At 44.2% G+C, this 25,759-nt stretch overlaps 1 protein-coding gene across 2 annotated transcripts in view; it reads left to right on the top strand.

The window, feature by feature from the left end:
• FOXO3 (forkhead box O3) overlaps positions 1–25,759 on the top strand; it is a 97,921-nt gene that overhangs the window by 59,115 nt on the left and 13,047 nt on the right. For both annotated transcript variants that reach the window (XM_071741211.1, XM_071741212.1), the window contains exon 2: positions 20,012–21,446. In XM_071741211.1, the coding sequence (XP_071597312.1) occupies positions 20,012–21,412 (1,401 nt within the window). In that variant the 3' untranslated portion in view covers positions 21,413–21,446. The remainder of the gene's footprint in view (positions 1–20,011; positions 21,447–25,759) is intronic.

The raw sequence follows: 25,759 nt of genomic DNA, 5'->3' as shown, positions 1-25,759 counted from the left end.
CATTTATGGTACTTTTTCAGTTGATGCGTTGCTTCCCGCCTGCTCTGTCACCTGGTCACACCTCCACAGAATACAGATAGAGGGCTTTTGTTTGCCTGACTCATTGCCTGGCCAGTGTCTGTGGCCAGATGGTCTTGCCTTTTCGAGGAGCTATCAGGCAGAAGTACGGTCAGTGTAAAAATTGTGGCAGCATCCTTTATTTCCTTATAACCTCCCTTCTCTCCTTTGCTGGCCACAGCAGTTGCACTTCCCTGTGTTAAGCTTCCTGGAGGAACGAGAAGCGTCCGTGATTCAAGGCACTCGTCGGGCTGCTCATTGCTTGGTGTGACCCTGTTTCTGCAGTTAGGCAAACTCTTGAGGAATAACTGTTTCACTTGGCCTTTCTTTCTAGAATGCTGTGGGTGAGGCCACGTCACATGGTGACAGTGATTTCTTTTTTGTTCTTTTCGTAAATGAAGAGGGTAGGAAAAGCATTGTATTTATTGATGCTGAATTTGCTCAGAGGGAGCTGAATAGAAAAGTGTATGCTCTGAATGAGGGTAGAGATATTTCTCCTTTTGGATTGAGGTTTATTAGTCTGTTATCTTGCCATTTGATTCCTATTAAATTGCTGTGGAAGCACCGGAGTGAGAAGCTAGTTATCTTTTCAGAAGTAAAAGAAATTTTTAAAATGAAGGATTAAACAGTTTACTCTCTGGGGCTAAGACTACAGGTATTGAGTGCTTTGTCTATTTTATTGGTAGAGAAACCTTTATTGTTTGTTAAAAGTCATTCACTTGAGAAGGGCAAGAAGAAAGTCTTCTACTCCTTTCTCCTGGTTTGGATAAATTATGTATCCCTAATTTCATTTCCTACACCTCCCTGCTTGCCTGCCTTCCCTCTCGTTTTGGGTATAAGTGCTGTGCCTCCAGTCACTTTAATAAAAACACCATGGTCTTGAGACAAATTTCTCCTTTTTCCTATGCTATTATTATCACTTGGTTTAGTTCTCTGGGCATGCAAAGATGAGAACAGATTGCAGAGAGTTTGCAATCTTAGCAATGAAAAGGGAGAAGCTAAAGGAAGAAGTAACTTTGGGGACAGAGGAGAAAATCATCACAGTCTAACTTCAGGTGCCTCTGTGCCTCCCACATCACCAGTGGTGCAGTTTTGATTTTGGGTGCTCTGAAACAAGCCTCGGGACTCAGGATGCCTCAGGAGCCTCAGCTCTCATCCTGGGCATTTAAAGGTGGGCAGTGGGACTGATGCCCTCCTCTTCACCTCTTCTTCTTCAGTGTGGTGCACGTCTCCTGCCAGGGATGGAGAAGGTGGACATCTCAGTATTGGGATATTTACTGTGGGGTTGTGTAGGGTTGGTTTAATATGAAAGTCATTTTAAAAACAACCAGACAGGCTAGACAGTGGCTGTTGGTAAAATGACTCTGGGAAGATGCCTCAGGGGGGATTAAGATACAATGCCAAAGCTATTAACAGCAAAGATTCTACCTCCTCAGCTTCAGTTTGTTTTGCCAATGTTATGAAGGAACAGATCAGAGGAACTATAAACAGTTAAAAATAAAACCCAAAAAATAAACAACTATCCAGGCAGAAAGGACAGAAAGGAGGCAGTTTGGAAGCTGCTCATTGAGAGCAGACACCTGCCTGCAAGTTTACAGGAATCTCTGCTTCTCAGCAGCTCCCCAAACATGTGGCAGGACCAAGCTAGGAGACACATCTATCTTGTGTTGAATTTAGAAAACATTATGCTGCCTACCTTCTGTTAGTAGTAAACCATATTTTGATTTGAGAAATCTCTCTTGGGAGGCTACTGGGGAGCTGGAGGGCTGTCAGCTCCTAAGTTCCTTGAGTGTTGACCACAGAGCTGTGGTCCCTGAGCCCTGGCAAAGGTTTTGGAAAGCAAGAAGGGATGTAGGCATGCTGGGGAGTGCATCCATCACTGCCTGCTGCTCTGTTGTGCACTGACCACTGCACACCAGGAGGGCAGTAAATCCCTGTTGGTTCTTGAGGAGGAGGGGATGGAGACTTGGGCAAGTAAGGTCATGCACCTCCCAGCCCTCCAGCAGCAGTGAGACATCCTCTGAGAGGCATTATGGCCACAGGTACCAGCAAAGCCTTCAGCTTATGGTGTGTAGCTCCAGGAAGCCTGAGCTTCTTGAACAGGCTCTTTTTCAGTCTGCCCTGCCTTCTCTGAGGGTTTTAAAAATCTACTTTTCCAGTAAACAAGAGTCTCGGCATTTCCCCTTGCACTTCCTCTCCTATCACACTCCAGAAAAAGGAGTCATTTGGCCTCACTGGCAGACAACTTCTCATAAATCTCCATGAGCTGGATGGTTTGTAATTTATTGCCCACCTACCCCACCAAATATTTTCAAATTACTCATGTTAGTTACTGGTCTGTCTTTCACCATCCATCTTCCCCATCTTTCCTTCCAGCAAAGCGTTTCTCTGAGGCCTTCCACACACATGAAAATCTTCAGTTTAAATGCATCAGTTCTAAAGAAGTCCCATCTCCTATGCTTTGGGTATGGTTTGTCCCTCTTGACTTTGATTTCTCCATAATAGGAACCTCTGTTGTGGAAGAATCTGTGGGTATTGGATTGCCTCTTGCATCTGCTAGAGTTGTTACTTGAAGCAACAGCCTCTGAATTCAGGAGATTTAAAGCATGTCCTTTGTTGGATCTCTCCTGCCACATGTCATTTCTTGTATGTGAAGTTGTTTATTTGGCGAGATGGTGGCAGCGTCTGACTTTTGCTATCTCTGCAGACGCATATGGTCCTGCTGATAGAAAGCCCTGTGTGTCTGCCTCAGATTTGCGGGTGACAGTGGCATGTGCAGAAAGAAATGGGTGGAGTTGGCTGCACTGTACGGTGTGCAAGGCTCTGCAAAATCCCTATCTGTGGGAATTGCTAGTCAGCTCTTATCGGTCACGTCCCGACGCACTGAGTTGTAGAAATCAAATTAGCAGACAAGTCAATTGCTTACGTCAGTCAGAAGTTTTGCACTGGGGATGATGTGATAGCCCAGGGCCCCTCGCTGGGTAGTGTTCCTAGGTTTGATTACGAGGGCTGTAACAAAGTGAAAACCTGACAGTGCAGTTTTGTTTCTGTCTTGCTTCTCCTCCCCCCCCCCCTCTTCTTTCTTGCGCAAAACATTTTTTCTCACTGTCATTTGGGTCAAGCGGGGTAGAGAATTTGTCCGTGCTATGAAAGCAGAGAAAGCTTTGCCCTTCGGTTTTATAAAACAAGTTGTTGTGACATACCACACAGTTCCTCATATCACTCAGTAGTTCATTAGTCTGTCACTGTACAAGCATATTAAATGACAAGCTAAAAAACACAAGACAGTACAACGGTCCATTAAAATTCATAAAGGAGATCAAATATTCAAAGTAAGTGCCATAAAAAGAAGCCATTTGTTGTAAATACTCATACCTGTAGGTGCATAAACATAATGAAGAAGTGCTGTGTGCCAGCAAGCAGTGGATTGCTGCTGACAAACCCCCATCTGCCTGGAAATCCCTGTAGTTATTTATTTCCAGAGAGCTGCTATCGCTTCAGAAAAAGGTCTCCTTCAGAAGCTCCAGCATGTCATGTGAACCTCTTCTCCTAAACAAACACCATGGCTAACTTGAAATCGGAGGCAAGATCAATTACTTTCAAGCTCTCAGTGGCATGGAGTAACAAGACGTGATGTTGTTAATTTCTCATGTCTGGGGCAAAAGCAATGGACCTCTGGCTTAGCATTTTGGAGGGCTTTTTTTTTTTTCACCCTGTACTTCTTCCCCTGAAGTATTTACATCATATGTCATGATATTCTCTAGTGATTCTTCACTTTCTGTGTAACTGCAAACTCCTGTATTAGCAAAGCAGAACTGAACTGCACAAGCAGCAGACAAACTTCAAGGTTTTAAGGACAGGCCTTCTGAATAAAAGCTTCAGAGCTCCCATCAGTTCTTTCAACAGCAAATCCCAAATTCAGTTTCTACTTTGTCCCACCTTTTGGAAGAATATCTGACTTTAAATGTGAAAACTTAAAGCAATGGAGAATCCACCCCAACTTTCAAGTGGGTGTTTCAGAAGGTTAATTACCTTCATTGCTAATATGTGCATTTTATTTCTGCTGTGGTTTCAGTCTCCAAATACTTGGGCCTTTTCTGCTAGCTTTGTCTGCTAGTAATACAGTCCCCAGCCTCCTCTACCCAAATCTATAATAAATAGGTTTTTGAGGCTTTTGTCTGTAGCAATTCTAAAAATAATTTCTTATTGGAATCTGGTGGAATCTGGGGAAAGAGAGGTGATAATAAAATGATGTCACTCTCACATCTTGCACTGCATCTCACCACCTGCCAAAACTAGCAACTGTTGCTATGTACCCAGGGGAAGGTGATACTCCCAGCCTTTCCTTGATGCTGGAAAGCACTCCTTTCCAGGGCTTGTCAGGCCCCTGAGAGCTGCTGACACCTCTGCCAGGCTTTTAATTTTACCCTTACTTGTTGGGATGGGCATGGAGGGACTTCGATCATAGCCTTTATGATGCCTTGAATTTTTCTTGTTTCTGAAGAAGGCAATTTCTCAAAATCGCTGCCAGTCTGGAGGACTGATGTAATTCAGCCCATGAAGTGCCTGTATTGCAGTGCTTGGTCTCTGGGGTGGAGACCTCACTGCAGTGTGTGTGGCAATGTCAAAAAATCCATCCATCAGGATAATAGCATCACACCATGATGTATCCAGGCCAGTTTATTTCCTTTTCTCAGTGGCACCTCTACAGACTTGGCTGATGGTGGGACTCTCCCCCTGCTTTTCTCTGGATACTTCTAAAAGAGCAAAAAAACCCCACCAAAACAGTAGGGCTTGTAGTCATTTGACATGTGAGGCTCCAGAAGTTCCTCAACAGTGAACTCAGTCCTGTTGTCACTGGTAGGTAGATGATGTAGCAGGCTGCTTTTCTGTCCAGTAAGAGTCAGCATGAGCTGGGGGATTCAGTACCTGGCTGATGCTGTTCAGCATATCTTGTTGTCAAAAAGACCGGAGCTGTGGATTTTTTCCCCCCCATGCTGTCCTAGCAAAGCATTCTATTGGGATGTCCCATATCTGCTGTTGATAAGGCTTCTTACTGACTATGTGCTCATGAAAGTGTAGATTCTCCTTCTGATAACCGTGTGACAACTTTCAGTACCCAAAGGAGCCAAGCTCTGGTGCTGTCACCTCCTTTCCAACGGTGCTGCTCCTCTGCAAGACAGAGCCACAAAGACCTCTCCAACATGCCCAGCATCACCTTGACCTCTCTCGATCTGTGCCTGGGGCCTCTCAGGCAGGCTGAGCCTTTCTCCCCTGGCGCTGGCCACATTGTTTGCCCGGAGTCACCAAAGGCTGTGCCCTCCTCTGGCTCTGCCAGCTGGCCCCTTCACCAGCAGAAGGGGAGCTGCAGATGTGGGGCTGTCCTGTGCCCACTGGTGTCCCCAGATGACTTCTACCCACCTGGAACTTGAGGTGGAAACGTAGGGTTGAAATAAGTCAAGTGTTCATGAGGCCCCCATTCGTGCCAGGGCATCTTGGCAGCTGCTCCTTGCCCTGTCTGCATTTAAAAAGGGATTGCTTACAGTTTTAATCTTAATTTTGCTACAGTTCTTACCTATGTGTGCAAGCTAAGCTCCATCTGTGTGTTTTTGGGCAGTGTAAGGGTGCTGGATCTCAGCAGCTTAGATATGATACTGGTTTTGTACAGGACTTTTTTTTTTTTCCCCTTTCTAACTTGCGTGGTTGCAAACAGGATTGTACCCAGTTCCAGCAATGTCCTAATTCTGAGGATGCAGCAGGGGGTGGACAAAGAGCACGACAAAAGAAAGCACTCTGTGTTCACTGGCCAGTGTACCAGAGTAATGGGGTAGAGCTGAAGTACCGAGGCATTCTATGGCATTATAATTCCCAGGGACTCTTCCAAGCACGTATGCCACCCCAACATACAGCAGCAATTGAAAGCTAATTGATGTGTAACTGCCCAGAGATGGTGGTTATTTAAAAGTATATAAAGTTATTTTGCCTTTTACCAAATGAAAAAAATGAAGTGAGCTAGGTGGAAAAAAGGAGAGGAGGGAAAAAACGGCTGAGTACCAAACTCTGATTTGTTTAAAGCAGTTTGTGAAAGTATCTTGAGGTCATCTTTCCTGAAAGCCTTTGAAATTCAAAGACTGTGGACTCTTGCCTCTTGGCACATGGACCGATTCCTTCCCCTTGTCCTGGCAGATTCTCTCTACCAGTTTTCCTTTTTTTCCTCTGTTAAATACCCCTGAATCACAGAGCATGCTCAATCTGCTTTTCTTCATTCAGGTCTGAAGCCTTAAGAACTGTGTTGAAGTAGTGAAGAGGACAGTGTGTACTGGATGCTAGAGCCAAGGGAGAGGGGGTGGGCAGAGATGACCCTGTCTTCAGGCTTCAGTCCTAATCCTACAAACTTTTCTTCTCACGAAGAGCCCTGCAGAGGTCAGCCAGACTTCTTGCATAAATACCAGTGACTTGCTATTCAGCATCATCCTCGCATTATGCTTAATCATAACATGGCCAGACTTTCTGATAAGGCATGGATGGGGTCCTTTAAGCCAATTTAAGGGAAAGGCTGCTGAAGGCATGTGTGGGATTAGTTAAATATAAAGTTGGCTTGTTTGGCAAGCAGGCCAGAGTTAGGCCAAGTTGTGGAACTCAGAAAAGCACATAATAAATGCAGTACCACCAGTTTTTAATGTGCCCACCCTGGCATCAGGTCCAAGGAGGAAAGTTAGACCAAGCACACCTGGTCTTTCCTGGAATTACCTGCCCAGTTGGCCAGTTTCCTGTGTGCTGGCATCTTGTGCTCTTCTGTGTAAGGCAGTGCTCACAAATGAGAAAGCAGTGTTTCAAACCACCTCACACTCCCATTGCATTTGTGATAACATTATTGGCTCTTGCAGCAGAAACCATTTGTTAGGGCCTGGAGCTGCAGAGCAGCTCGCCCCACGCAGCCCTGAGCTGGGTCCCTTGCTTACAAGTGTGGCAGTGGAGCAGCAGGAGGTTGGTGAAAATGAGCAAACATTTCACCCGGTTGTGCCAGAATGCCTCATGAGTACATTTGGTTTCCTAGTGCAGAAGGCCTGTCAGGTTGGTGTAGCTGCTTTTCTGGAAAATCAGCTCCATAGGATGGTTTGGGTTGGAAGGTCCCTTAAAGACCATCTATGTCCAACCCCTCTGCCATGGGCAGGGACACCTCCAACCAGACCAGGTTTCTCAAAGCCCCATGCAGCCTGGCCTCAGTCAGTCCTTATTCTTCTGCTGGACAGATATTTTTAGGCATACACATGTATTAAGCTACTTCACTAAAATGCAACTTATTAAATGCAACTTAGAACTGTCATGGAGTACAAAGTGCCCAACGCTTCTGCGGTGTTGGAAAAATGATGTTTCTCTGTGCATATATCTTTAAGGTTTCTTGCTGTCCTGACTTTCATTTGCTTTTGTCACACTCGTTTAATAGCAGTTGGGTGGGGTGGCTGACTTTTCATCCTGAATTAAACAAGAGGAGCCCAAGTGCTGCCTGCTCTTGCCTGTTTAGGCAGAGTGCCATGGGGGCAACAGCTGATGAAGATATGGCAGCTGCTCCAGATGTCAGGAAAGAGAAGTACCCCATCTGCTCCCTCCCCCTGCCTTCCCCTCTGTTGACATTACTGCTGTTTGTCCTGCCAACCCCTTGTGTTGCTTTTGCTACCCAACTTCACAAACACCCCAAGTATGGTGAAAGGCTGTGCTGCCTCTTGGCCTCTTCCTCCTTATTTATGTGTCACAGGGGGGAAAAAAACCTAGACGACGATAGGTTGTCAGGGTTCATATCCTACTGCAGTTAAGGTGGTGGCAACAATTCATAGCTAAAGCATTTGATTTGTTAACCTTACAAAAAGATGCCATTAAATACTGTATTTAGCTCCTCAGGGGAAGTAGCCTAGTTTCTTTTTCATTTTCCTTTTCTCATCCCTGTTTTAACAGTAGTGACTCAGCTGTCACTCTGCTTCAGAAGGGCCGCTGGGGTTATAGCTGTGATTGGATGGCACCAAGAACCCATTTCTGCTGAAAATAATTAATATGGTGCAATTTCACCTCAAAAGAAGCCTGAGACAAAACTGCCAAGAGGTTTTCATTACCTTTTGTGAGGTTTGAAACCTGCCTGTGAATGAAATAGGAAATTTCTGGCTGTCTTCTCTTGTTTATCTCTGTTAACAAAGCAAAGTTTGGCAAAGACTGGTGCATATCTAACCCTACACAGTGAGGAAAAAGTTTGTGTTCAAGTCCACAAAGGAGCTCCCAAGGGTATGCATTTACTCACGTGCAGAAGCTTTTGCAGGTGAGAATCTCACTTTGTGACAGGGCACATGGTCAGAATTTACAAACAAAATGAGTTTCCACCAGCTCTGAAGAAAGTCTGACTATACACAAAGGTGCACTCTTCCATCTTGATTTTTTTCTCACTTTGCTGACCTTAACCAAAATGTACCCCAGTTCATTTTTGTTTTTCTAAATAACTCATCTCCTCTAAACTTCAATCACAGGAGAAAAAAAAAGAAAAATGAACAAAAAACCCCAACAGAAACCATAAGCCAAGTTTGTGGTAGGCCATTTTATATTTTGCATATCAGTTCTTATTATAAAAATATTAGCAGATCTGTCGTAATGTATATTCAATGTATACTCATACACATTGCTTGAGGTGCTTGGTAGTGGGTCCCCTCTTTTTCCCAGAAGAGTGAATATTCCCACCACCATTTGCCAGCAGTCCTTTCTTTGTGTCTTCCTCTGTTCAGCTGCAACTTGAAGGTGCTTGTTTCTTGGTCTACCTTTGTTATGAAAATGATACTTGGCATACTCGGGAGGGTTGGCATTCTTGAGCTGTGAATACTTGAATGGTGTCATAAAATAACAGGTGATGTACAAAGGCACCATCACTGAGATCATCCTTTAAAATTTACCTTTGTGTCTTGGCCATGTAGGTGTTGAAAAAGGACATTTCAAGTAGTGCAGTTCCACTATCATAACTCAATGTTTTTTTCCTAAAAGGAGGATGTGACATGTATTTACCCAACCCACCTGGGGTCTAGGACCAGTTTCTCTGAGAAGCAAGGTCTTTTCCAACCAAAATTCTGTTTCTGGGGAGATTATGGGGCCATCTCAGAGTACATAGAGCTACTGCAGCCCAAAGAGTCATAAATTTTGATTCAGCGAGTCAATATACAGTTTTCCAGAGCAGGGGATGGTATGTCTGAAATGACACCATCTCAGGGTACCAAGAGGTTGCCTCGATGCTTATTCTGAAGGGCAAGCAAGGTAAGGCTGGTTTGTTACCACATGATACCAAAGCAACCCCCTCAATTTTATGTTCTGTACCATCTTGTAGCATCTTTATTGAATTGTTTGCTTGTTGAGGCTGTAAACTTTCTGATGCAAATGTCTTCTGCTTGGGCAGTCCTGCAATGGGAGCTCAACCAGACTGCAACCTACGGGGTAGGTAATTCTTTTCCTGGTACATGGTAATGGCCTTGTCTGTTGGCACAGTCAAGGTCCTGAAGCTCCTCACCTTTGTGGCTCCACAGCTGCACCTGAAATATGTCCCTGTCTGTGTACTGAGCAATACAGGGCCCCTCTGTGGCCAGAGAGTTGTCTTCAAGAGGGATTACTCATGTGTACAGGTTCAAACCAGGAACATGAAAGGGCTTCTCCACTCATCATTCTGCTATGTGGGCGCCGGTGTCAGGGTGGGGTGCTAACAAAGCACCGGAAAGCACCAGAACATTTTGACACAGTCTAGCTTTAGGGTCAACCTTTAGCACTTGTGATTGTGATTGTATCAATAATAGTGACCTTAGTTTCTCAGACTAGGTAAACAGTTGGAAAGAAGAAACAAAAAAACCTTTCATACTTGTGCATTCACCTGGGTTGTTAGGTTTCTGGGATGGTGCTGCTGCCAGTTGCATGCGAAACTGGAATGTCCTGCTTGATGTAGCAAAGGGCTGATTCACTGTCAGCATATTAGGTGTCATCTTCCCTTTTGTCAGCTCTGTGGTATATTTTACCCCTGCAGTGAACAGAAAATGAATTTTTTAAAATCCAGTAAAACCAGTAACATGTAAATCATCTGAGTGAGATGAGGTGAAAATTACAACAGTTTGTAAATGGGGTGAGGTGAAGCTGAGGTTAATCCAGGAGGGTAGATGGGGAGTTTGGTGAGTGCCTATGGGGTAAGCTTTCTGAAGCCACAATTGCCCTGGGATGCTGTGATGTGTTGGGAGTGACTGCCCCTAAATAGCTACAGTCCCAAAGCCTCCCTGTGTGAAGGGTGCGATCCACCTTCACCAGAGGTGAAGGGGGAGAGGTGGTGGGGCACTTGCAGAGGAAGATGGGCTGGTTGGCTCATTTCCCTGAAGTTCCTGTTGCTCCCCCTGATTGGCAAGGAGGGACTGACATTGGTGTCTCACACATTGAGATTTGATCTGAAGCTGCCCAGGCTGGATGAGGAGTAAAATTTTAAGGCCATATAAAGCTTTCTCCATAGAAAGATAAAAAAATCCAGTGCTGTCAATTTGGAGCTTGCAGCCAGGGCATCACAGCATGGAAACTAAAGCCATGTGCCTTGATGGTGAGTCTGTGGGCAGGGCTGGTTTTTGAGGCTGGATGTCCCAATGCAATGGTCCTGTCAAAGTGAGATTAAAGACTAGGCAGTGGATAGACTCCTGTTTGTGTAAAAATGGGGAGAAGATGGATGTTTGTGTCCACCCATGTTATCTGATGTGCGAGTTTGGTTTGTGTATATGGAAAGCAAGTCTGTATGGTTTTTCAAATATGTTCCCAAATGCTGAAGGAAAACGTAGAAAACTGTAAGAAGGTGGAAGGGAAGAGGCTAAGAGGACCCACATGTTATTCTCAGGACAAAAGCAGAATGTGCATCCGAATACATCAAAAGGAAAACTGATCACTTTCTACTTTCAAAAGGCATTAATATTTTACAGCCACCATTGCATTTTGAAGACCATGAATGTATTTATTGGTAGTGCCATAGCTACCCAGTCCCGAGTTGTGAAGGAGTTATACCTGTTTTTCAAGTTGTTCTGTTTGCTCATCCCTCGTCTCCTAATTCACACCCTGTACCCACCAGCACTGCAGTAACTTGGTGAATACCTGGAGTTGTGGTTGTGCATTCCCACCTCAGCTGCCCTTCCGTGAGGCACACAAGGGTTTTTTTTACTCCTGAAAGCCAGCGGGTCAGACCCACTGACAGTCACACACAGGGGCATCCCCTGGTGCTCAGATGCTTGCAGCAGGACCATTCCCTTTGCCACATCAGCTGCTGACTGAAGCACATCATATTTTTAAAATGCAGTTATTTATTTCATAAAAAAAAAAAAAATCAGGTATTCTCTTCTGGTTCAATAATAAACTAATTATGTGCTTAAAATAGCAGAGGAGAGAGGGTTTCTGTTTCAGATTAGTCTACATAGCAGAAATGCTGGGGGCTGTTTTGGAGGTTGCTTGAAGGCTTTCTCACAAGAAGGTCTCAGGTGCCTGGGCTGCCTTTTGAAGGGCTTGCTCAGGCCTGATCAAACTCGGCCAAGCCACAGCGTATCAGATCTGTTCTCATCAGTCACATATCAGCTGTGGCTGTCACCAGGTTTGCAATCTAATGCATGCAGGTCAACACTTCCAATTAATCCAACTTGGGCATTTAACAATCTATCACTTCAGAGCTAGAACTTTACGGAGCCACGTGCAAAGCAGCCTTGCACTCCAGGCAGGAACCCTGGAAGTCATTCTTCATGCACACAGATTTTACACTTGCCCTGCCACTGTGAGGTGGAAGTTATTTCTGGTTTAGCTGTGTTTAATGGGTTTCAGGAAGTATTTAAAAAATCACATGACCAGAAAAAATTTTAAAAAATAAAGATTGATAATAGGTGGTTCAGCAATGAGAGGCTTTTGTGATCTTCCATGGGAAGCTACTATTTTTAGTGAATTATTATAAGCAGTAGAATCACTCACATTTATTTATAAAGGCATGAAAGAACACCCATATGTGTTTCTAAATAATCAATGTATAGTAACAGCCATATGTTGAGAATGAGTGAAAACAGAATTGAGCACTCTGGTTTTCACAACACCATGTGAAGGTTGTGCTGGGATCTTTGCAACTAAGAAACAAAAAAGAGGGGATTTTTTTTTTTCTTCTAGTTCTTCTTTCTAGCAAAAAACAAATCCAAAGCCTTGAGGGTGAAAGTCTGCCTCGCAGTAAGACTGCATTGTTTTCATTGAGGTCTAACTGGGTGACCACTGAGGTTTTTGAGGACTCTTCCAGTAGCTTAGCAGCTGGTGGATTAGGGTTGTGCTGACAGTGGTAGCTATTTTTATGAGAGTTACTGTATGTATAATACTTGAGTTGATGAGTTATCTGTGCCTGCACTTCTCTTGGGACTCCGTGGCACAGAGGAAGATGACAAATGCGGTGGTGTCCTGCTGAAGAGGCTCCATCAGTACAGCATGCTGGCATTTTCAAAGCTCCTGCAGTGGAAATGCTTTAAATGCTGTGGCTGGACATGAGGAAAAAACAAAATAAATCCAGATATTTTCTGCTGGTGACACCACTCCTGAACAGAAATTAAAACTGTTTTGATTTGTCTCTACAAGACCCAGCCATGTGCATCCATTTCAGCTTTTTTTGTAGACAACTCATTTGGTTTTAAGTCCAGAAAGGGGCAACATCCTCTGCTCTCTCTCTGGTTGTGTTCATGTTCCAGTCAAGCCTGTGCTGAGGTGCCTTGGGATTTTCAGGAATTCAGCATCTTGCAAGAGCAATGCCTTAAAATCCTACTCTTAAGTTAAATCCTTTGATCGAAATTAATTGTGTTCTTGAATTTTGGGCAGTCGTGATATGAAGTGTGTGGAAGGGAGTGAAAAAGGTGGCTCTTGCCAAAGTGCCTTTAGCAGATTCCCAATGATGGTGCCTGCCTCCTGATTCCTAAATCCTCTTTTAACATGGAAAAGCACTGGCACAGAATGCAGAGGCTAACTCTTTCTTTTCAGGGAGCTTCATATAGCAAAGGGTGATGGGGTACATGGCTCCCGATGCCAGAAGAACTTGCTGGAGAGCCAAACCTTGTTCTTGCTCCACAACTGCGTTACTTTAAAAGTATCAGCATTTTCCTTGCTCTCTGCTTCCCATCTTCCAACACACAGTGGAAAAAAAAATAAATTATAAGGGGTGTGCTCTACTCACAGCAAAACAAATGTTATTTATTAGAGTCCTCCTGTGGTCAGAGGACATCTGACTGTAAAATAGCTGGAGATTTTTCTGCTAACGGGAAGCATGATGCTCTGAGACAATTTCCAGGCAGTGTATATTTTCAGCTAAGTTTTATTTACGTCAGCGTAGGGATTTGCAGTATCACTGTTTGCAAAGAGTGAGGCAGCAGTTGATTTAGCTAGAATTAATTTTTTTTTTATTTATTTATTTGTTGGGAAAAACTTTTGGTTAACTTGTAACTCAGTTCCCATAGCTCTTTGAGCAACCTGGTCTAGAGAGAGGCATCCCTGCCCATGCAGGGGGCTTAGAACTAGATGATCTTGAAGATCACTTCCAACCCAAACCATTCTGTGATTCTGTTGTGTGGTTGTCATGAGATGGTTTTCTTTTCAAAAGGGAGAGCATGAACCTCCTCAGTGGGCACACTGAGGAGGAAAGGAGCAGCCGGGGTGGTGGGGAGTGAGGCACGCGTCGTTAGGGAGGGTTTGTTTTCCCTGTGCTAATCATCTCCTGCTGTAATTTGGCACAGCACCCTGCGTGCAGGATGGAGGCAGATTCGTGTACTGCTCTGCTATCTGAGCCAGCAAATTTTGGAGGATAAATCTTTGCTGGACCTAAATGTTCTCTCAGCAAGCTTTAATAGCCCTTGTGGCTTTCTGTGCTTCCTAGGGGTGGAGGATGACAGGCAGAGGTGCAGGGAGAGAGCTAGTAACAGTGGGGAGACCTCTTCTACTCATTCCCCTACCACTAACATTAGAAATACTCCTTTGAAGAGAGGATGAGGAGGGGAACCCACAGAGACACCCTTCAGATTCTGAACTGACTTTTCCCCACTAAATCTTTGGGGTTTTTTCCCTCCCTTTTCCTGCAGGAGGGCATGCTTGGGTAGGGCTGAGCCTGTGTCATCCCACTTATCCTTTCCAGGGCTGTGAGGAGTGTGGGCTTTGCCATCCCAGTGGGAAGGGATGTATATTGCTGGACCCTGGTGTGCTCTTGCTGCCTGCTTCTGCTGAACATCTGGTAGAATATGTAGGAGCTGCCTTAGGAACTTACAGATGATACCAAACATCAAGCATAGAAAACATTTGGGTGTCAGAAAAGATTTATTTTTTTCTGTGTGTAATTTGCTTAATGCTTTTTTTTCCCCCCTGCAACGTTCATAATTTAGGGCAATATATAACAATCTGGATACATAATACCAGGATCTAGATGGAAAAAAGATGTATATCAATACAAAATGGCTGTGTGGAAGGACTTCCTTATGGTTTAGTTTTTGCTTTTTCTGCATCTCCAGAGCGCCTTCTCTACATTATTAAATGATACATATTTTTATGGTTTGAAAAAATGGGAAAAAAGGATAAATTGTGAGACCTTTTTGGACTGGGGATTTCGGAGTTCTTTGAGCAGCTGTACAGAGCTAGGCAGAAGATGACTTGAGAAGATCTTGTTGAGACTAGCAACTCCCTTTCACCAGAAATTCCTACAGCACACAATTGGCAACTTTATTTATTCCTCATTTTGGAGTCACTGTATCTGCTTGGGGTTTTTTGTTGTTGTTGTTTGTTTACTTGCAATTGAATCTCATTGGAGACTTTAAAGCAAACAAATTGTAAAACTGGTCCAAGCAAATTTCGAGTTACTTTGTGGGGAAGGCACAGCCACTGTTCCTGACAGGTGTGCAAAATGTGTTGGATTATTCACAACCTTCTGTTTCAGCAACAGCTGAATGCAAGGAAAGTAGTTTGTTTTATTTTGCCTTTCTTAAAAAAATAATTTTTTAGCAGAGGCCCTCTATAGGGGTGTTCATCCCAAAGGAGATTTGTGCTACCACATTTTGACCAAGGTGAGAGGCTGGAAACTGAAATTCAAGTGAGCAAGCAGTGCCATGGAAAAGCAGAGCTGTGAAGCTGAAGCTCTTTCATGGTATCTTTTCAGTAATGTTAGACCTGAATCAATCTTCTACTGCATGGTTACAAATGGTAAAGTTAGAACATTAAATATGTTAATACAGTATAAAATAAAGTGTAATTCTCCCAAGTGAGTATGAGCAACATTTATGGGCCTGCAGATAGCATTTTTTTTTCTCTCATCATGTCCTAGTATCCCAGTTGTTAAAATAAACAACTGCTTTTGATTTGTAGCCCTGCCTTTACAGTTTGGGAGCCTGTGTCTGAAATAAAGAATTAGCCACTCACTACAAAACACTGAAATAAAAACAGACCAGTGTGTAACTTGGACTCGACAGCCACCAGCTGCACCTCATCTTGCTAATCTTCAGGCTTTTTTTTTTTTTTTTTTTTTTAAAGCAGGGGCTCTTAAGAGTTAAGTTACACAACTCTCTTTTTATTTTTAAAGTGAGTGGATTCCTTGTTGCGTTGTTGAGGATGATAAATTGATACCACATGTTGCTCCCAGACAAAAAAGACTCTGTGCTGCAGTGGAAGCACTTGCAGCTGGTGTCTGAGTTAATGGACGGGCTCCACAAGGTAAACATGGGTTGGAAGACTCCGAAACAGGCGTGGGGAGGGGGAATTTTTCTCCATTTAAAGGCTAGAGCATTTGCTGCTGTTGGCATACCAGCATGGAGTGTTGAAATCACACACTGTTCAGCCCTTCTGGGAGACTCATTCAGTTGCTATTATCAAATCAGGTATACAGCACTTTGGAAATGTTTGAGTGTCCTCTCTGGGAGCGTGCCCATTTGCAGTCTTATCAAAATATCCAGACACACATGTAATTGCGACATGGTAGCTTAATTTTTAATCGGTGGTAACCGAACAAAATGTGGCACTGTGGATTGACATTTATGCAAGCTGAGAGCATGGCCCTGAGTTTGGGGGAAGTGCTGTCACCCCACATGTTGCTCCCCTGGTTTGCTTGTGTGCACCCAGCTGCACCCCTTCTCCTGATACTGTCAGCCTAAGCCAGGGTAGCAGTGCTGCTCGCACCCCTCTGCTCACACTACATCTGACCTGCCTTGTGTGTTTGTTTGCCCTGCGTATTCCTTGTCTCCAGGGCTGGTCACTCTTCCTGGCAGGACCACTTCCCTGGGGGACCAGGACCTGGCTGGGCTGGGCTCAATGCCATACGGGATGCTCTTGATCTTATCTGCAGGAACCTCACTCAGTCTCCTGGCTCTTACTGGAGCGCATTGCGTTCTTCAAGTCCGATATAAATAGTAACGCTAATAAAGGGAGCTCATCGTGTTTCTCTTCTACTCTGCTCTTGTACAGTCCGTATGTTGTACCCACCAGTGGTATCTGAGCTCTTTCCAAGGTGCCTGCAGCCTGGCTAGCATCTGTCCCTTCTACATATGGTCTCCAGGACAGGTTGATGGAAGTTCCTTTATAGATCTTTTAAAGTTTCTCAGTGCATTTTGGCATGGAAAAATGTGTTATGTTTCCTGTATCATGACCTAATCCATCTCACACAAAAATCAAAGACAAATCACCGATTTGATCAGCAGTGGATTTAAATTATAAACTGTGTTTTGTTTGTTTCCCCACCTCTTTTGTGGTTTGTCCCACAATCATTATACTACTAACACCTCGTTGTGAACAAAGATTGTCCTGTGATATTTTCCTATGTTATAAGCAGATAGGAACATTTTTTGATGTCTTAGAAACCAGGTAAAAAATCCAATTATTTCCCTCCCGTTTGGATCCTGGTAGCACAGTGCAATAGCCTTTACTGATGTGGGTTGTCAATCCCTGTGACTTCGGTAGCAAAAACTGCATGTGAAAGGATAATGGGATCCAGCCCTAATTTGATTTGGCAGAGCATCCAACGCAAGGAGAAACCATGGAACTTAGATACTGTTGCTGAAGAGGTTAGCAGGGGAGGTTACGTGAAAGAAGTGGGTTTTAAGACCGTGTTTGAACTGAGGGTGGAGATGGGGTACACTAAAATAAATTGGCCATAATTATGCTTAAGAAAACAATCTTCCTACAGAAGAAAAGTAAAGAAAAACAGAAGCTAGAGCCTAAGTGGCATATTGCGTAATGTAAAGGAAAACAAACTGCTTGGATTTTTTATAACCACCAATTTTCAACACAAATGTATTATTACATTCCTTTATTATTTGTGTAATACCAACACTGAGCAAAAAGATGTAACAAGGAGAAAATTACACATGTGCACGCACATATCCGTGCATGGAAGAGCCCTCATCCTGAAAGGTGCCTTAATCGCAATTTCACCATTTAGGATTTTTCATGGTTTTAGGCCAGATAATTCATACTATGATTACCACCAGCAGAAATAAGCTGTTTGATGAGAATACCATAGGTTGATAACTGTTAGTTTCTGGCTGCTGGGGTGAGTGTTTTTTTATTTGAAGCTATGTGGTATTCTGCGTTTGCCACCTTGGGTTTTTCTTTGCTGTGTTTTCTAAGATTTTTTTTTTTTCATTAGCAAGAGTGCTGTTGTTGTGTTTTTTTTTATCTAGCAGTTTTTATGTCGGGAATAGTGTAGCTTGTATGGCTTCCGTACCCTGGCTTGGTGGTCTAGCTCTGGTTGTCGCTGTCCTGCCGCCAGCTCTTTGTGAAGAGAGATCCATGTTCAGATGTTCTCACAAGTGGCTGTCCCTGAAAGGGACAGGGGATGAATGTGAAAGCTTCCTGCATTGATTCAGTACAGGCTGGAATATCAACAAGGGTTATTTTTCAAAAAAACAGCAGTCCTCCAGCCAGTTGGGAGAAACCCGAGGAAGTAAGCAGTGACACCTAGTTATTAGAACTTAGAAACAGACTGTTGCCAGACTCAAAATACAGTTAAAATGTCAATAATAAAAAAATATAGTTAAAAGTTCAATAATAAAAAGCTCTTTCCTTCCTTAGACTGAAGAACTATTATGGTGCAACTCAATCCACCATATTTTGATAGCATGATAGTCCCTTAGAAATGGAGAACTTTATAGCTGAGGCACCGACCCAAAGTTCTCTTGAGTATGACTACAAAGTCTGGTCTGCTGTTTTGTGCAAATTGTTTAAAACATAACAGTTGCTATTTTGAACTGTAGTCCATATGATTTCTCTTTTCATTAAGTGATAATCACAACCGCGTCTGCTGTCTGCATGCGAAAAGAACTTCAGGCATGTTTTCTATTTCACAATCTGACAAAACCCACAACACTTAGCAGAGGGAAAAAAAGGCATTTTATACTCAAAAGAATTGTTTTTAAAAAGCTGGCTGTATTTCTTTGTATGTCAAAGGTATCTCCAGTTCACTTAAGTCAAACAACTATTTATTGTAAGGATGCAAATGTCGAGGTGCTGGTGGATGATTTGTTGATTGATTAATTCTGTGCAAATTTAAATCTGGAATTTATTCAGTGTTTGTAAAAGCAGGACACTTATCCAGGATGGCTTGATTATGCTAGGATGCTGCTGACTTTGTTTTTTTAAAGCATGCTGGTAGAACAAATGTGATCTTATCCTCTTTATAGGTACACCTGGTAATCTCCAAAGCATAAAAAAAACTTATGCAACTTTTTAAACTTGGTCATCTTTACTGTGGAGGAATAGCACAACTGTTTTGTCAAAGGAATATGGAATAGCTCCAAAAATCTTTTGACTTGCTCATAAGAAAGAACCCAATGAAACCTGGAAGCATCCTCACTAACAAATACTACTTGCTAGTCCTTTCTTTGAACCACGTTTTCAGCCCAAGATCAGCAGGATGAGTGGAGTGGGGTTTTCGTCTTGATTGTTTTTGCATAAGTCTGAAGTCGTTTCACTAGGGGTGACTGTGGGCTGGTTTTCTCAGCCTCTTTTTCATCAGTGATCACATCTGTTCAAACCAGCATGGGTTTGGGATGGTACCTATTGCTGAGTAGTGAAAGCAGGTAATATGCAGATGCAGACAGTGCACGAGTTCCCCTGAAAGTTCTGTGTTTTGTAGCATCCTCCACTGCATGGGGTATAGTATATACAGCAGCTTTGTACAACTCTGCATCTAGCAACTTGCAGGGACAGGGATATCATCTTGTACTGTGTCACATCATGTTTTGAAGACTGCAAGGATCGTATAGCAAGGGGACAGCTGGCCAGCTACTGCAGTATGAGCATAATTCTGGTGCCTGTAATCGAGAGAAAAAGTACAGCTTAGTCATGCACAGAGTGCCTGTGGGAGAGGAGCAACAGCACTTGCAGTTTTCTTAAGAATTATTGTAACAAATACACAACACACATGCTCATGAAGAATTAAAAAAGACATTTGCAGAGGCTGAGATGACTATGACTACCCCTCCAGTCAGATTCTTGCAGTGTTTATTTCAAGGAACTGATGGCAAGATTGGTGATAGTATAGAGGTTTGTCTTGAGTCAAGAGTAAAGGAGAAACATCTAGCTCCTTGCTAGCAGGAATGGAGCTGTGTCACACTCCTTTCCTTAGGATGCAGCTTTTGAGGGTGTGGAGCTGGGCACCAAGAATGCACAGCTAGAGCAGGCATAGGGCTGGCACTCTGCGGTCAAGTTCCAGCCCTCTCATATCATGAGCCCCTCATGATTTAAGAATCACAGAATTATTGAGGCTGGAAAAGACCTCTGAGGTCATCAAGTCCATCCTAATGATGATGTCCAAGAGGGCCCAATGTTTTTATTCACATTGGTGTTTTCACATGATGTTGATTTAATGACTGAGGTTTGGGTAGCAAAAGTCACGGGATGCTGGTCTTGATGTTTTTTCTTTGTTCCTTTCCTGCAGAATTCGATCCGGCACAACTTGTCACTCCACAGCCGATTCGTCAGGGTGCAGAACGAAGGCACCGGAAAAAGCTCTTGGTGGATGATCAACCCGGATGGTGGAAAAGGCGGGAAGGCGCCACGGAGACGTGCCGTGTCCATGGACAACAGCAACAAGTACACAAAGAGCAGAGGGCGAGCAGCTAAGAAGAAGGCAGCCCTGCAGACTGCCCAGGAGACGAGCGAGGACAGCCCTTCCCAGCTCTCCAAGTGGCCAGGGAGCCCCACCTCCCGCAGCAGCGACGAGCTGGATGCCTGGACGGATTTCCGCTCCCGTACAAATTCAAACGCCAGTACAATCAGTGGCCGCTTGTCGCCCATTTTGGCGAGCACTGAGCTAGATGATGTTCAAGATGATGACGCTCCGCTTTCTCCCATGCTGTACAGTAGTCCGTCGAGCTTGTCCCCGTCGGTCAACAAGCCGTGTACTGTGGAGTTGCCCAGGTTGACTGATATGGCTGGGACAATGAATTTGAACGACGGACTGACAGATAACCTCATGGATGATCTCTTAGACAATATAACACTCCCTCCCTCCCAGCAGTCGCCCACGGGAGGGATAATGCAGAGAAGCTCCAGTTTTCCGTATGGTTCCAAAGGTTCAGGGCTGGGTTCCCCATCGAGTAGTTTTAACAACGCCGTGTTCGGGCCGTCCTCCCTGAACTCCCTGCGCCAGTCGCCCATGCAGACCATCCAGGAGAACAAGCCGGCCACCTTCTCTTCCATTTCTCATTACAACAACCAGACGCTGCAGGATCTCCTCGCCTCCGATGCCCTTAGTCACAGCGATGTCATGATGACACAGTCTGACCCGCTCATGTCACAAGCCAGCACAGCTGTGTCTGCCCAGAATTCCCGCAGGAATATCATGCTCCGCAACGACCCCATGATGTCGTTCGCCGCGCAGTCCAGCCAGGGGGGTCTGGTCAATCAGAGCCTGCCTCATCACCAGCACCAGTCCCACAACTCCTCTCTTAGTGGCAGCCGTGCCTTGTCCAGTTCCATCAGTAACATAGGCTTGAGTGACTCGAACAGCTTGGGATCCACCAAACATCAGCAGTCACCTGTCAATCAGTCTATGCAAACACTTTCTGACCCGCTCTCAGGCTCCTCTTTGTACTCCTCTAGCGTGAACCTCCCGGTCATGGGACACGAGAAATTCCCAAGTGACTTGGACCTGGATATTTTCAATGGGAGCCTGGAGTGTGACATGGAGTCCATTATCCGCAGTGAACTCATGGACGCAGATGGGCTGGATTTTAACTTTGATTCCCTCATCTCAGCTCAGAACGTTGTCAGTCTGAATGTGGGGAACTTCAGTGGTGCTAAACAGGCTTCATCACAGAGTTGGGTACCAGGCTGAAGGATCTTTGAGAACAGGGAAAATGGGCAAACAGGTCAGTGCCCCGTAGATGTGGTAAAATACTTGGTTCCTTAGTTTTATTGGGATTCACACCAAACACTTAATAGTTAGTGCACACTCATTAATTTGGCTCGTGATGGCTTGCTGTGTGTTGGTATGCAACAGGAGCAACCAAGAAACATTTGGAGGCGTGGAGGAAAATGAGGCTAAGCTATCCGGCTGCAACACTGTCAGCACACATGTGATGCTATGCGTCCTTCTTAATTTAGGCATGAGAAATGTTAATGACAAATCAGGCAAACCAAGATGGAATATTTGTGGGTTTTAGGAATCACACAGCTCTAACTTGTCTCCTTTGAAGTCACAACAGATGGATTCCTCTCCGCAGCCGATGCTGCACGTAGCCAAGCTGTCTTACATAGGGATGGGGCAAGGGGCTCTGCAGTTGATGGAGCAACAGCACAGCCAGGGAGGAGGAAGAGTGTCTTGGCAGGACCAGTGCACACACTGAGGATCAAGTGTGTGGGTCAGATCTGGACTGAATTAGAGTTATATTGCTGCTGTCATACAGCAACACTAGTGAAGTTTGTTGTTTGGCTGGTTTTTTTTTCTTTAATTGTGTTTCTTGGCCAAAAATGTAGCAAATGGAGGAAATATATATTGTAATAGCAAAGGTAGGATATGGGTCATAGGAATGTCCTGGGTTTAATCTTTTAAATATGCAAAAATTTTCCCCCCCAGGACCAGGGTGTGTATAATTTTCTTTTGGACTCCACCAAGAGAATATCTGTAGGTTTGGGTTCTGACATAGATGTTTTTCAAAGTTTAGCCTCTTCAGATTAATTTTTTCCAGATTGATGTGGTTTTTCCGTTGCTTCTTTTCCACAGCTGAGGGCATTGAACTTGTAAACATTGTTTCTGTCATCCTTTTGTGATTCTGCAGGATCCTGCCCATACCTCAGCCTGCTTACATGTACATATTCACTGACTCATAGGGTAGGTGCTGCACAAAGTGCCTTTTCTCCTGGTTTTATTTATTAGTGTAAGCTACTAGATTTCAAAATATAGTAGGATAAAAGGTTAGCTATAAATTATTGAAAGTGTTCTATTAACTTCAGAATATTATGTAGAGTATCCCAGCGGTGAGGTTAAATGAGGCTTTCATTCTATTTGCAGCTTACTTCCAACTTTCTTATTTTCTGGATGAAGGATGGAAAGACAGAGTCAGTGTTGTTTGACTTTGCAGTGTATAATGTGCCCCTTTCATCTTTAATTGAGTTTTCATTCTCTGTTTCACAGTTAAAGGTTCAAGGGGAAGCATTGCACTAGGTGAGCAGCAGTGGTGAACCTCCCGAATGTCTCCTTGTCCGTATGGAGTAGCACAGGAAATGTGATCTACTGTCTGTGAGGGAGAACATGACTGCATTAGAGTCCTCCTTTCAGTTGTTCTGCAAAGCTGCCTTGCTCTAGTGGAGCAAGTGGTTGGTTTGCACAGTCCTTTCTCTGTTGGTGGAGGATTTCCTCTGGTTCTTTCACATCTTCTTGCTTAAAGTGAGAGGGCTGCAGTACACAGCCAGGAGACAGGCTGTAGAGGTGGTCTGTAGAGGATGCTGTGTCCCACTGACCATGCACGGGATGGCAGCTTGGCAAGGCCAATGCCAGAGCTGAATTCCACTTCAGTTCCAGTGCTGGAGCATTTAAAAACTGAAAGGGAAGCAAAGAAGAATTGACTCATGAACCAGGAAGCAAAAACTCAGAAAAGTTCATGCTTGCTGATCAGTTCTCTCTTTCTCCAGGTGCATGAGTTGTTTGGATCTAGAAACTCTTTTTGTATGGGGTGAAAAGAAAACAGCGGTAGGAACGTTAGCACCGCCAAACATTGTACAATCTGCCAAATAGGGCCTAAAAAAAATAGATGTTATTGACAGCTTTGCTTGACACAGGCAAATAGGGCAGCCTTCTGCTTTTGTGTCTTCGTTTGCTGCATGTAGGTAGAAGATGCCTGCGGGGAGACCTTCCCAGGCAGCACAGAGGAAGCACACCACAACACCTCCTCTCTGGTGCCTGCTGCTGCCTCGTCACCCCAGCCTGTGCCATTCACAGAAAGCCCAACTGCTGTGATCTCTTTCAGGCTGATCCCTCTGAATAAAGGAACTGACACATCTGTGTGAGCAGAGTCTCATTGCAGAGGACAGATTTATTAACGAGGCAGCTCTCTCCTTGGCAGATTATTGTCCAGTCATCTGTGGAAGCCTCTTTCCCTCTCTCTGACAAGTGGACTGGCTGCTGCGGGGTGCCTCCAGTATCAGGTGCAATCGCAGATGATTTCTGCTGAGCTGGTTCATCATGCACCCTTCCTTGTCTGTTAAGCAGTGCTCTTGGAGAGGTTTCTTCCCTCTGAGCACCTGATACTTTGATAGGGAAACCTCACATAACAGTCAGATGCAATTGTTCTGAGTTGCTTTCTGGTTGCTTCTCCTCTTGGCTGTTGCAGTAAGGACCCCTGAATTAAAATCTTCTCTCTGCAGTGTTTGTGATCCCCATAATCCATCTTTACGGGCTTGAAGACTGGAGAATGCTTTCAGCAGAGCAGCCTGGTGCTTGCTTACACTAAATCTGTTTCACAAGGGTGGCCAGGTGCATTTAGCAGGGAGGCAGAAAGAGTTACAATGGATTCTTGGCATACGTGGGAATAGTGAGTGCTGTGTTTTCTATGAAAAATAAGAGAAAAGTTAGAGCCTTTTTTGGGGAAGAACAGAAAAGCTAAATACGTGGATATTTAGTTTATACTCTACCCTAGGTAGAGAGGGGGGTTTACTTTGGAAGAAAATCAACTACAGTTTCTTCATGGGGTAATGAAAAAAACCTTGCAGGAGACACCACCCTTGTGGGTTTAGTGGCTGAGCACATTTGTTGCACATAAACCTGTGCATAGCCCCTGGAGAGAGCCTTGCCTGGTCCCACCACACTGGCCCTGTGCCCTTGATGCTGGCCATGCCCAGCCTTTCAGGGGGCCATAATTAAGGCTTATAAATTAATTTGTGTTTGTTTTGTTGTTTCTTTTCTCTTACAAGAAAGAAAGGAGAAAATCAATATGCTGTTTTCTTGCCTTATTCTTGCCATAATTTCCCCCTCTTAAGATGACTGAGACTTCTGTTCCTCTGTGTCTGCCTGCTTCCCAGGAGCACTGGATATACCCTGCACCCACTCAGATAATCATCACCTTGTTTTTTCAGATTGTTTATCAATAAATAAAGACATCACTGTTCCCTTGCCTGTCTCTAGATTACCTTTTCTTTTGAAATTAATGGGGCCTCTCTCAGCCTGGACTTCCCACAGCTCCATGGTCCTTCTCAGTGGGTGAGTCCCAAGGGATTTGGCATTTGTCAAGAGCAGTCCCAAACAGACTGGCAGGGGAGACTATTCAGGACATTTACTGCTGCCTGGAAAGTCAAGAGGTGGTAATCAACTACTGCTTGAGCAAACATTTCCTCTGGCATCAAAACTGCAATTTTTTACCTCAATTTCAATGATCAAGTTTCCAATGGTGCAACACAGGCAGCAGTGCTAGCAGGGCTTGGGCAGCAGGTGGTGGATGGCTTAGTCCAAGCAGGGCAGGAGCTTCTTCAGCTGGCTTCACCATCTGAAAAACTCTTCTAGCTGCATCTTCTGAAAGAGATTTCAATGTGCCATTTAGCAGGAGGCTCTGTAACAGAGCTGTGCTGGGACTACATTGACTTGTTTGAAAATTGCAGGTAAAATACTTCACAGATCAGTTTAAGTCACTCATTTTGCCCTAGCATCATCTAGGTCCCACATCATCTTACTGTAGCAGTAGAGTGCACAAGCTACTAATAATAACAACACAGGTAACATTCACACAGTTTAATGATTAACCTCTCAGATAACACAAAATCTAGGAAGCATAACCTGCTGGTATTTCATTAGTCCATATCAGTTTATACTACTTGCCAATTTGTTACATGGCATTCAGCCTGTTCTGGGTGAAATTTATACCAAAGATGAGAATGCATAAGTCTGAGGATGACCTGCTGTTCACTACAACCCCATCTCAAAAGTTGAAGTAGATAGTGAAATGATCTCCATTTGGATGGAGTTTCAAATCAGAGACTTCTGGACATTATGCCATGAGGAAGATGATTTTTAGTCTTTACTCAAAAGCTTGTTTTCTTTTCCTTAAAGCTTTTTGGAATGTGGAAATATGGAAACCAGAATGAGTAGACCCCTTGCTTGAGGATGGTGACAGCCTCAGGGCCATAGTTGCTCTTCCCACTCCCTTGTTTTAAAAAATGAGGTCTTAGGGGAAGGGCTGGCAGGTTTCTTACA

This window comes from Heliangelus exortis, chromosome 3 (genome assembly GCF_036169615.1).
Source record: "Heliangelus exortis chromosome 3, bHelExo1.hap1, whole genome shotgun sequence".
In the NCBI taxonomy this organism is placed as follows: Eukaryota; Metazoa; Chordata; class Aves; order Apodiformes; family Trochilidae; genus Heliangelus; species Heliangelus exortis.
Note: the sequence above shows the minus strand (reverse complement) of the source record. Positions and strands in the feature narration are given on the sequence as shown.